Raw genomic sequence first — 13558 nt, forward strand, 5'->3', positions numbered from 1 at the left:
ATCTTATTATAAAGCCTATAAAAATTAAGTGTTTACTAGGTCTGAGGCACTATTAAAGGTCCCAATGCTTGCCTTCACGCTACTAGCATATTAGGGACAAGACAAATGATAATACATAAATTAGCAAAATATGTGTTATGTCAAATTGTGGTAACTGTTGTGGAGGAAAAAAAGGAAAAGAAAAAGAGGACAGGATAGGGAGTGGGGAGTGGTGTGTGAGTATTACAATTTGAAAGAAGGTGGTTACAGAAGACCTTTCAGATAAAGTAACACTTCAGCAGAGTTCTGAGGGAAGTAAGGAGTGAGTCATGTAGCTACCTGGAAGAACATTCAGGTATGGTATTATTACACTACACAAAAACTTAGAATGAATACTGAATACAGCAGGATCTCTTGGCTCAACTATTTATTCAAACATCTCACAGTGTAAGCAACTTCTGAATCCACCTTCTTGCCCAATACCAACCCAGTGTTCCAGTACTAAGAATTCAGATATACAGTAATTAATCACAATAATAACTGAGTGTCACAGACACCAACAGGAAAATATAATAAAAAGACAAGTGACAAATTGAGGGGAAATTCTGCATTTCGTTTCACAAAGAAAGGGTTAATATCCCTAACGTAAAGACTTTATCCAAATACAGAATGACCAGCAATATCATGGACAAATGGGTTGGTCATAAAAAAAAATAGAAAGCTTTTCAAAAGTAGATATACAAATTACCCTGTGATGTGTGAAAAGATGTTTACTTTCATTCATTTACAAAAAAAATGTATGAATTGAAACTATACTGAGAAGACTTCTGCTTTACATGATGACAGTATATCTGAGATGGGACATCCTCTCCTACCTTAAGCAAGCAGAAAACAGACAAACATGTTAAAGGTTTAAACACTGGGCAACAGGCAGCACATGACCATAATCCCTAAAAGATGGGAAACACACTAGAAGAGTCCTACATCTATCCCCACTTACTGCATGCAAAGCTCCAGACTGCCATGTAAGGAAAAGTAACCCAATTAGAGCCTGGTGGTCGCACGGAGTTGAGGGAGACCAAGATGGGAGTTGAGGCAGCTTTAATTTCTAGGGCAGAGTTCCACAGAAGAGGGAGCTACAAAGACAGCAAGAGAGCTTGCATTCTGGAGATCCACAGAGGGGTGTCTCAAGTCTTTGGCTGAATAATGATCAGTTTTGCCATGCATGAGGAAAAAACTACCCGAGACCAGGAAAAGAACACTAGAAAGCAGTAAGCCAAAAAATTCCCTAGATGCACAAGTCTGCTTTGTGATTCATGTTTCCACCAGCCACAGTAGAAAGAACCTTGTAATACATAACCAGGAAAAAAATTCACCAACAGAAATAGGTCCAGAAGTGATACAGGTGACAAAATTAACAAAGACACTAAAACAGCAGTTATAAATATGCTCCATATGCCCAAGAAGAAAACATGAACATGATGAGGACAGAAATGAAATACTTTAAAAAAAACTAAATGGAACTACTAAATATGAAAAATACAAAGCCTGCAATGAAAAATATACTAATAGGATCAAAAGTAGATTTTTTGTTACAGAAGAAAACATCGGTGAACTTTAAGACATAGCAACAGACACTATGTAAAATAAAACAAAACAAAACAAAAAAAAGACAGGGAAAAAAAGTAAGAACAGAGCATCAGTGACCTGTAAGACAATATTAAGTAGTCAAAAATACATAAAACCAGAGTCCCAGAAAACAAAGAGGTGAGGAGGGGAGAACAGAAAAAAATATTTGAAGAAATATTAGCCACAATTTTTCTAAATCTGATGGAAATAGACCCACAGTCCCCAAAATCTCAATAAGCCTCAAGCAGAAGAAACACAAAGTAAACTATTCCAAGACATGCCATTATTAATTCGGTAAAAACAGCGATAAAGAAAAAAATCTTAAAAACTGTCCAAAAAAAAAAAATACACATTACATACAGAGAAACAATACATACAAAGGAACACTTTTCATCAAAAACTATGCAAGTCCAGAAAATAATGGAGTGACATCTTTTAGGTACTAAATGAAAATAACTGTCAGTCTAGAATTCTATTCTGAGAAAAAAATACCTTTCAAGAATGAAGGCAAAATAAAGATTTTTTTCAGACGAAGAAAAGCTGAGATTATTACTTACAAGGAGAACTTATACAATAAGAAATAATAAAGTTATTCAAGAAGAAAATGATACCAGATGAAAATATGGGTATCTAAAAAATGAAGACTGACAGAAATGGTAAATGTATGTATACAAACAAATCTGAGCATGATATTTTAAAAAGATAACAATTTAACTGGTCACATTTGGAGGATGCTAGTAAACTCACTATTCTGAACACTGTTCTATAACACACACAAAAAAACAACACACTGGGGAACCAAAGAATAGATAGGAAGTTCTTCTTTATAAAAGTATTCAGCTAATAAGTGAAGAATGACAGAATATCACCAGTAATTACTAAGTATCATCAGTTTCTAACTATCATAAGAAGAGAAATAACCAGATATCATGTGCCTCCTGATGGAACATACCACCATCTATAAAGTGGTCCTGTAACAACAAAAAAGTTGAACTGGAATCCAACCAGGTCTCTGCATTCAACTATCACTTTACAGAAAATATAAGGAACCCATTAAAATATGCCAAAGGCATACAATTAGCAAAAATCAGTCTATGTGAAACTCTGCAAAAGAAACCTGGTTTCTTTATCAAATACAAAGAGAAAAAGAGAATTGGAGGGGGAGCCTACAGGAAACAAGGCACTCTAAGATATTTATCAACAAATAACAATGTGGATCCTGAAAAAAAAAAGCTACTAACAAATTACATTTTTGAGAAAATTGGATATTATTAACGTTAAACAATTAATGTCAACTATGTGATAAAGACATTATGCTTTTTTTTTTTAAGAGTTCTTATCTTTTAGAGATACTTAGATGTACAGATGAAATGGTATATATAGTCTGGCATTGCTTTCAAATATAAGGGGAATGGGGAGTAAGCAGAATTATAAATTAAACAAAAGCAGCTGTTTCAGTTATTCATACATAAGCTAGTTATTGGATATATGGGAGTTCATTATAATATTCTAGCTACTTCCTTTTATGTTTGAAAATTTCAGTAATAAAATGTATAAAAAATAAGAGTCTCACCAAATGATCCTTTTAGTCTATGGTTTATGGCTTCTTTGTGAAATGAAAAATTATCTTCTAGTGACTTCAGTAACTAAACTCCCTGGATAAGATTATGTCTTCTCATAGATCAGACTTGCCAATACAAACATCCATAATCCCTTTTCTTAGTAATCAAAAGAAAATTACAGGTCACACACAAGTAAAAAGCAATTCTGATTAGAATTTTTAAAGACAGAATGAGAAATTTTAAGCTCATCCAATGTTTTGCATACCCCTTTAAACAGAAAACAGAAATAAACCAAAACAACAGACAAACAAAGAAAAAACACTTTCAAGAATTCTGAAGTACTAGGCAGAGTCTAAGATGTTAGTGAAATGTAAATGAAACAACTATCTTCTGATTGCTTTTTCTATTAATAAGTTCCTACTAAAAGAAATATTTTATTCCCTTGTTATATTGATTTTCCAATTCAAGGTTTTTTCCCCCGATGATAATCATACACATGTAGAAAATGCAAACAAAACTGAAAAACATTTAAAAACCACTGAAGAAAAAACTCAAAATTCCACTACCCTGAAATAATTACTGTTAACATTTTGGTGAATATATGTCTAAAATTTCTCTACATATGCATACATATATTAAGTAAATGAGGATACAAAATATATAGTATTTGGAAACACTTTTTCACCAACAATGCTGGAGAGAACCTTCTATGTCAAGTATGGCTAAACAATAATTTTAATGGTCATATGGCTCTTTAGTGGATAGCTATACCACAACTACTCTAACCAATCTCCTACTGAGGAGCATCTAGATGTTTTAGATTTTCTTTTTTTCATCTTAACAACAAAACTATGAACATCCTTATGCTAGTTATTTATATTGTTTCTGAGCTTTAAGCTTTAAGCCTGCCATAATCTGCTCTGAGCAGATCCTGGAGATATAAATCTGAAATTACACTTTCTAGACTCCCTCAAGAGCTGGCTTCCTGTTAGGTTCTTGCAATAAGAGACCCCAGAGCTTCTTTAGGCATTCTGGTCAGCTGGCTGGGCAATATTGACAGGGCTCTTCCATCCAATGGACAGTCCTTAACACCACTTCTCAGTGGTTCCTCCAGCCCTAAGGGTGGTTGCTGCTTCCAAGAATTCATAAATTCTGGGTTACCAAAGCAACCTGTTGCTCTTTCATCCTTCAAACATATATATTAATTTATTTATGTTTAAAATACCTGATATGGTTTCTGTTTCTCTGACTGGACCCTGACCCACATAATCATTAGGTAGATATCTTTTCTAATTATCTCTGGGACAAGTTCCTGAAAATGAAACTGCAGTGCTGAAGACTACACACATTTTAAGTTTGTATGTATTACCTACCACATTACCAACCCAGAAAAGCTGAATCAATTTATAATTCAATCAAGAGAGCATCACTGGAATGCTAACACTGGTTATAGCACATACATGTTTTTATTTGTATTTGCCTCAATTAGTATTAATTGGCATAAATGTCTTTTCTTGATTTGAGGGGCTGGAAGGATTTCCAGTTTATGACTTTCCTTTTCATTTCCTTTGCTAGTATTCTACTGTGAAACCTGCTATATTTCTGTTAAGAGTCTTTATACATTAGACATATTAACTTTTTCTAAGTTATTGAAAATAGTTTCCCAGCATACCATTTGCATTTGTCTAAATGGTACTCTCCCTCAGAGTCTGTTCATTCCAACAGAACCTTATGTACTCCAGTACCTTATATACAGTAGAAGCTCTGTAAATATATTTCAACAAATGGATATTTAATTGTACAATCCATCAATATTTCATGACGTGGTCAGCCACCACAAAAAAAAGGAATTACAGAAATGTGCTGGTTATTAATATTTATTAATTCATTTTATAAAATCTTTGATAATCTTGGACTTATCTCAAATATATGAAAAAATCAAGATAAGCAGTCTATATTGATTTTTCCTTTCAAAACAGCTTGCCAGTTACTTAGTGGTTAATGTAACTTTTCCTAACTAATTTTTTCATTAAATATTATATTCCTCCACTCACTATTATAAGGTTGCAAATTTCTTGTATATTTTACTCCTAGGTCTTCTGGTTTTTACTCCTACAGTATTTTCAAAACAGTTGTTAGTGGTATATAAGGAAAGCTCTGAATTTTTACATACTTACTTTGGCTATCTTGGTTTTGGTAGTTTTTCAGTTGATTCTCTTGGATTTTCCATGAAATATGGTAACTTTGCTTCCTCCTTTCCAACACTTGTACCTCTTACTTTATTTTCTTATTTAATTATATTGGCTAATGCTTCTAAAGCAATGTTAAATCATGGCAGAGATAGTGTTATTTTCCTCATTTTGTTCCTAATTTTACTGGGAATGCTTCTAGTGTTCACTATAAGACGATTCTTACTGGTTTGAGACAAATTTATTATGTTATAAAGACAATCCTATTTTATTGGGTTTAATTATAAATAAGAATCATTTTTTTTATCAGAAGCCCTTTTAGTATCTATCAGAATGACCTACCATGTGCCCTTTTCCCTTTTACTCAATTTTATAGTAAATTGTAACATGTATATTAGGCTTACTAATACCAACCTTCTTTGTATTCCTGAAATTAACCACATTTGACCATAATATATATTTTTTAAGATTTTTTTTTTTTTTAAGATTTTATTTGTGAGAGAGAGCACAGTGGGGGCAGGGGGGAGAGGTAGAAGGAGAAGCAGACTCCCGCTGAGCCCGGAGCCCAGAACCCAAAGACAGGAGCCCGGAGCCCTACATGGCTAGACACAGGGCTCAATCCCAGGACCCTGAGATCATGACCCGAGCCAAAGTCAGATGCTTAACTGACTGAGCTAACCAGGAGCCCCAGCCATTAGTGTATTTTGTTTTAATGTAGTAAACTCTCTTTTTACTAAAAATTTACTTATAATTTTTGCAGTAATATTAGTAAGATCTGTCTTAAGTTTTCTTTTGAGGGAATATCTGTTATCCAGTTTTAGCACTCCTGCTAGTTATCTTGGCTTTATGTAAGAAGTAATCTGAATGCTTTTTTTTTTCCCCTATGCTTTAAACAATTAAAAAGAATTAGAATCCTTGGTTTCTTGTAGATGTGAAATACTTCCTATAACACACACTTCTACTGGCACTTTTTATTAGAGGATACTTTTCTCAAAAAAATTTTTTTTTATAATTACAGCCTAATTAGGTTTTCTCCCATTCTTCTTGAGCCAATTTTATTTATTTACATCATCCTTAAAAGTAAAATCCAAGTTTTCAAATATTTAAAAAGTAGATATAGACACATCTAAAATTTAAAAAAACAATAAGAAAAGACAGACAAAAAGAAAACGAAAGTTGGATTTAGAGGCTTAAGCAAAACTGAATGCAAAGGGAAAAAGTATATAACTTGGTAGACAAAGTCCACAATATAAAGCGGGTAATTAATACATTTCCTGAGTCTTTATGTCCTAAAAAATATCCTTCATTTGTCCTTAAGCACAATGTGGCTACTCAGGAAATTCTTCAGTTATATTCTGCTTTGTCCCTGAAAACCCTCTAGCTGTTGAATCATTAACTTCAGAAATCTTATGTGGTTGAAAGAAGTGAACCTCTTTATTTTTCCATTGTACAAAATACACTTCCTTTTCTTTGCTATTGATGTTTGTGAAATGACTTCTGTAATCCCTGACAATTCAGTAAATTCCACCAGAATGTGTTCCTAAAACATGAGTCCTCTTGATCTCCGGATTGACATTTTCATTCACTCTAAACATTATCTTTTTTTTTTTTTTTTTAACTATTTTCCATTTTCCATTATTCTGTTGTTTCCTTCACAGAAACCAATTAGGGCTTTTCACTATCTGCAAATGATTTTCTTTAACTGCCTTCATTTCTATGCCCACTGTTTCCACGTTCTATACAATTTCCTCATGCTCTATCTCTAGCTTACTAATCATATTTTCTATATTGTTTACTCTGCTCCTTGCTGCTTATAATAAATTATAATACAAGTATGTTTCTGTCTTCTTTATCCTTAGTCCTGCCACTTCCCTTTTTTTATATATATTTCTTGTTCTCTTATTTTTGCAGATATCATTTGCTGCTTAACTTTCTTGGCAGTTTAGAATGGTTTAAAATTTTTTTTCCTAGAAAAATTCAATTCTTCCAAATAGTGATTATCAGTTTTCTTTGGAATACTAAAATATCTGCTTAGGTTTCACGTTAATTTATTTGTACTCTGTTAACGCATCTTTGAATAAGAGAAATTCTCTGGCTCTGCCATTTAAGGCAGATAGCATCTCCCTGATGACTGAATTATCAGGTGCCTCTCTTAAAAAATTAACATCTAATGACTAAACATCGGGTGCCTCTCTTAAAAAATTAACATCAAAGCTCCCAACTCATTAATCAGTTGGCCAAGTAAGTAGCATGGAGCAAGGACCTGGGACTAAACGTAGCAAGTCCTTTATCTCTGTGTAATTTCTCTCCGAGTCTAATAAAACCCTGCCAGTGATGAGAACTAGCTCCACCTGAACTATGGCTATATCCTATGCTATAAAAGGACTCTTAGTTTTGGCACATCTGCCTACTCTGGGGGTAAGCCAGACTCCTAAGAGACAGGAGGAGTCAGAACGGAAACCATAGTACATCATCATTTTTGTTTAGTGGGGAAGCACACAATTTTTTCTGTGCCTGTAAAGTTGGTAATAAGACATTTGCATCACAATTCTACTCTAAGCCTCACCTCTAAGCTTTGCTCCTCCTGCTAAGGAAAACAGGTCAGCCCAAAGAAAAATGGTGTGACCACAAGTCTCTTCTTTAGTTCTATGACAGCAGAAATTAGGCTTTCCTTATTTCTCTCAAAGCCTGCCCATACCTCAATCTCCTCCTCTAAATTAGCAAACAACAGAACACTTACTATCCATTCCCTTATTCTCCTGATTCAGGAATATGTGTTAACAACTGTCAATGTTCTCACATTCAATTCCTTCTAGATGACTTATTTAGCTACAACTCTGTCCAGTTTGTGGTAGCTTCTACTTAGATACATTTTTCTTTTGGTTCTTTGGAATTATTTTGGTGAATTCAAGGGAAGATAATTTAATAAACACTCAACTCTATCATTTTTCCTCAATATCGACTCACTCAATTTAATCATTTAAAACATAAAATCTGCATACATTTTTATCTCCTGGAAGACATATATGAGCTACTTCATCAAGAACAGTGCATGCACACACAGCAGGTATTCAATATCAGTTAATTTTCCTCATGAGAAACATTTGAAATATACTCAGCATATAAATCAAATAGTTTTAAGTACTTCAGTTCCATATTAAAGCAGATGTTTTAAAATGCCCTTTGCATGTTTCTAAAATGTCCACCTTTCAACCTTGCTCTTGTAGTGCTACAAATATATCAAAGTTTCTTTAAGATATAAAGGGTGCTAGGAAAGACAGTCTAGAATAAAAATAAAAACCTCCAGTGAATAAATCAAACTAAAACTTGCCCAAAACCCTAATTAAGAAAGGAATTGTGCCATTATGGATATGGCACCATAGGCATTCAGACAAATAGGCCTAAATTCAAATCTTCACTCTGCTACTTGCTAGCTATATGACCCAAAACCATTTACCTCGAGTGAATATCAGATTTCTCATTTGGAAGATTAGGATATTTTCTACACTTTACTAAACTGTTAAAAGGTTTAAATGAGATAGTACAGTCAGTGGGCATTCAGTAATATAGAGTTATGTATTGTTTGTGCGTATCTCCAAACTGATCTCTGATCTGGAGAATCACAGCACCATTCAAAGGAAAATTCATGCTCTGCATTCCCTTAAAAATTAAGAAGTCAGTTCTTTTTTTTTCCTTTTAAAGATTTTACTTATTTAGTCGAGAGAGAGTACGAGCATGAGCAGGGGGGGAAGGGCAGAAAAAGAGGGAGAAGCAGGCTCCCTGCCGGACTCGGAACTCAATTCCAGGACCCAGGGATCATGACCAGAGCCAAAAGTAGATGCTTACTAATTGAGCCACCCGGGCACCCCAAAAAGTCAGTTCTAAACAATAAAGTTTCTTACTCTTGCCAAAGAGAATATGATTACAAAATTCTGGTATGTTTCAATGATCACTTAAATAATGCCTTTGTCCTAGTAATAGTTTCCAGAACTAAGTTCATATGAACAAAAAGGAATAACAAAAAGTGTACCTGAGATTTTAAGAGCTACCTTTGTCCAGTCTCCTTCTGAGGTTTTTCCTCCAAATGAAGAAGCATGCCACCCCAGCCACAACTAACTGGACTACTGGCTAAGCCAGAAGTAATGAGGTAGATGTAAAACTAACCACCAGTGACTATGGCAAGATCAGGACCAACTATCAGATATACCCTCCAGGAACAGGTGGAGAGATGCATATAGAGAAGTAAGCAGGGATCCATAGAAAATGAAGACTTATTGTTTTGAGGTATTATAGAATCTTGAATAATCAACCAGCATTAGAAATCCCAAGGATAACAGCACAATTTCCAATTCTTGGAAATACTGAAACATACACAAAAATACACTGCTGTTAGGAGGTTTATTCCATGCTTCCCTGAGTCAAATAAAGCCCTGCTTCTGAAAATTTTCAATTCAATACTTTTAATCACATAGTGAAGAGTCCTATGCACAGTCCTGCTGAAATTCCTTTGAAATTTCCCATTAGACCTTAAATTTATGTGAATTGTTTATTCTATGCCATGATGTATCAAGAGAATGTTTTACTATAAAATTGTTTTCATTAAAATATTTAAGCAAAATCAATGCTTCAAAAAGAAATGCCATGTTTGCTCCACATTTTCATGAATCTTCTAAAATACCAATCAGGGCTATCTCCCCCAGGAAATGAGAATCTAAACTGAACGGTATAAACTTAAGATAACCTAGACATGATTTCCTCAAAACTTAAAAGATTCCAACAATTACATAAATCAGAAACAGTAAATTATTTTTCCATTTTCTAGTATATTTATCAGAATAAACTTACGATCTGATATGTGGGAAATCCTCTTCAATTTTGCTTCCTGTGTTTTTAAAAATTTGCAGTGCAGCTTCTGCTACTTTTTCATCATCCATTTTCAGACAAGCCAGGAGAGATTCAAATGTTTCAGCAGAATGAAACGAGATGGGATGTGTAAATGAGAGTACCTTAAAAAAATGAGTCATAAAAATGATCTGTAAAGCCTTTCCATCTTTATAATATAAATCCAAAATATTACATACTGGAAATACTCAAATCAAAGTAAATATAAAAATATGCTAACAAGTACACGAGAGCACTGTAAATAAAGTTTAAAACTTAAATATGTAACAGATATGTTCTAGTGTAGGAAGACTGCACGATCTAACAAAGTCATTTCTTTCAAAATTAAATTACTCAATATAATTCTACTCAAAATAATTTAGATTTTAGTTAATGTTTGGGTTTTTTGGAGGAGGATGAGGAGAAAAGGAAAAAAAAGAGAGAATTTAACAAAATAGCTCTAGTCTTCTAAATAAAGGTCATTAGAAGAGACTAATAACATTTTTAGAAAAAAGTTATCCAGGAAAGACGGTAAAACAACAGATCGTAAAAGCTATTGTAACATTTACAACTGTTACATTTATCAAATCAACACTGTATTAACATCAGAAGAAACAAAACAGAAAAAGTAAAACTTTTTAGTCCAAGCATACATTAAGAATTTAGATTAAAGTAGATTATAATGAAGGAACAGAAAATGAAAATGGATGGGATTTTTAATAAATAGTCCTGATAAAAATACACAGCTATTTGGAGAAAATCCAATTAGATCCTCCTCCACAATATATACTTCCAAAATAAATTCCAGATGGGTTATATTTCAGATTGAAAAACAAAAACAATAAAAATCTTCTGAACAAGACAGGATTGTTAAGCTTAAAATAAACAACTGGAATCAAACATGGAATGTAAAAACAAGCAAGCAGTAGAAAAATACATTAAACATAATGCCATATTTGTAAGATTCAGAAACAAGCAAAATAAGTGATGTTACTTAGAGATACAAAGATGATAAAACTAAAAGGACAGTAAGAGAATGAATAATAGACCCCAAACAACAGAACAATTCAAAACAATTATACCTGGGGGATGTGAATCACAGAAAAAAACTACTCAGGGAACTTCAACAGTATTGTTAATACTCTATTTGAGTTAGCATCCTATTTACTTTTCACTGTATTCACTTTATTACTATACTTTATAACACATATAATAGAATACATTTTATTTTTTATATATCAAATATGTCCTATAAAAAAGCAAGGAGAATAAAAAATCTCAATCAGTTAAAAAGAACAAAAAAATTGAGAACAATTGAACACAAGATTAAAAAGAGAGAGAGAGAGAAAATGAACACAGGGTAAAAATAATGAATTCACCATAGGGAAAACACTAATGATTGTACCTCACTGCAATAATTACACAAATTACACAAATTAAAACATTATTTTTACTTATCAGATTAGCAACATTCCATGTTTGTGAAGATAGGATAGGCACATTCATTCACTGTTGACAGAATTATAAATGGGTATAATTTTTCTGTAAAGGAGTTTTATTAAATTATATACATCCAAAAATTTTGAAAATGATCATTCTCTTTATATTCCAGCATTAAAAAAAAAGACAACAGCAAAGATCTTAGATATATTTATCTTTGTAGTGATTATAAGAATAAAATTAGAAAAACCTAAATATCCAGGGAAATAGTTGGGAACTCTATGGCACTGCAAAAGTGGATTAATCACCATTTCAAAAAATAATGTTTTTTATATTTTTACGATGAGCCAGACACTGTGCTCAAAAACTTATGTTCATGACTTAATTTAGTCCTCTGTGAGATAAGTGCTATTATTATCTCCATTACAGATGAAGAACTGGAGGCAATGAACCTGCCCAAAAGCATCCATCTAATAAATAACAGCCAAAAACAATTTTTGACACTCTTAAAAAAACTTCTTAAAAAACACTGATAAAAATGTTTATAATAAGGGAAAATAGTCAAGATACAAAATTGTATATATTCAGTCTGATCTCAACTATAAGTGTGCATTTTTTTTAAATTAAAAGGAAAACAAAAGGAATGTTTATGTGTGATAGGCTTATGGATGTTTTCTTCTTTATAATTTTGTATTTTCTAAGTTGTCAATAACTAGTTGATATTTTTATAATAAGTAAAAGCCAGTAGTATATTTTAGCTAACAAAATAAAAGATAAAATGGAGTTTTACGAAGAATTTGGCTCCATGTTTGGTAGGACTAGCACTTTCTTTGCTCCCTAATGAAAACTTCAAATTATAATCTGCTATTTTAATGTAACAATACTAGGTAGGCTATATTATACAATTTAAACCTGAAAATATTTAGATTACATGTTAGAGGAAATGTGCAATTTCTAAATTACCTAAAATGATTGAGAAAATTTTACTTCAGTTTCTATAAAAACTTAAGCAAATCTCAAGAATAAAAAATATATACTATATATATGTTAAACAGTTATCTAATTAGGCACTTAATTTCACCATAAGCATATTTACCTTAAGCAGTTCAAGACCTGCCCTGATGGCTTGATCAGTTGGAACACCCTCATCTTCATCATCTGCTGTTCCATCTATTGATTTATTCACTTGCTTAATAAGAGCACTAAAGTATGACAAAAAAAAGTCATATTTTCAACTGTTCTTTATTCCTAATGTCTATGAAAAATAATCATGAATATTTTCTATACAGACCACATCAAACACATAAAAATTTGACAAAGCTGTTTCCCAAACATTACTGCAAAACAAAAAATTATAATAGGTATTTTAAGATACTTCTTTTCAAAAATAGTATTTTTCCTGTCCATTCAAAGGAAGTCCAAATGTTATTTGATTTGCTGTTTATTAATGCTACCTATATTTTTATTCTTGCATTTTCCATAGAAGAATTATGCCCAAACACATGAGTGTTTTCTAATTATCTGAAATTCATTATTGAGTAAATAGAACAACGTATACTAAAATAAGGATAAATGACAACGTTAAGCACTTTCAAAATATTTACCAAATATTACTATGTGTCAGGCACTATTCTAAGAGCCAGAAACACACAGGCCTGTTCCTGAAAGGTGTAAAAATACCTAGATAACAGACATATAATAAAACTTCACTAGAAATTAGAATAGATTTACAAAAAAAAACTGCTCTGAAATTTTCTTCTGAAAACAAGCATAGGTTATTTTAAAATAAACATTTATAATGCAATACGAATTGTCTAAAATAATCATTCACACTTTTAGGTATTTGTTCTTTTTATAAAAAATAAATAACATACACTA

General features: G+C 32.4%; 1 protein-coding gene across 7 annotated transcripts in view; it reads right to left on the minus strand.

Moving 5' to 3' along the window:
- The window catches only part of PDS5B (PDS5 cohesin associated factor B), a 193367-nt gene that overhangs the window by 53750 nt on the left and 126059 nt on the right, over window positions 1–13558 (minus strand). For all 7 annotated transcript variants that reach the window (XM_078070475.1, XM_078070474.1, XM_078070476.1 and 4 more), the window contains exons 18-19: window positions 12777–12882; window positions 10205–10365 (exon numbers count right to left, since the gene is read on the minus strand). In XM_078070475.1, coding sequence (XP_077926601.1) covers window positions 10205–10365; window positions 12777–12882 — 267 coding nt within the window. The remainder of the gene's footprint in view (window positions 1–10204; window positions 10366–12776; window positions 12883–13558) is intronic.

This window comes from Halichoerus grypus, chromosome 4 (genome assembly GCF_964656455.1).
Source record: "Halichoerus grypus chromosome 4, mHalGry1.hap1.1, whole genome shotgun sequence".
Lineage (NCBI taxonomy): Eukaryota > Metazoa > Chordata > Mammalia > Carnivora > Phocidae > Halichoerus > Halichoerus grypus.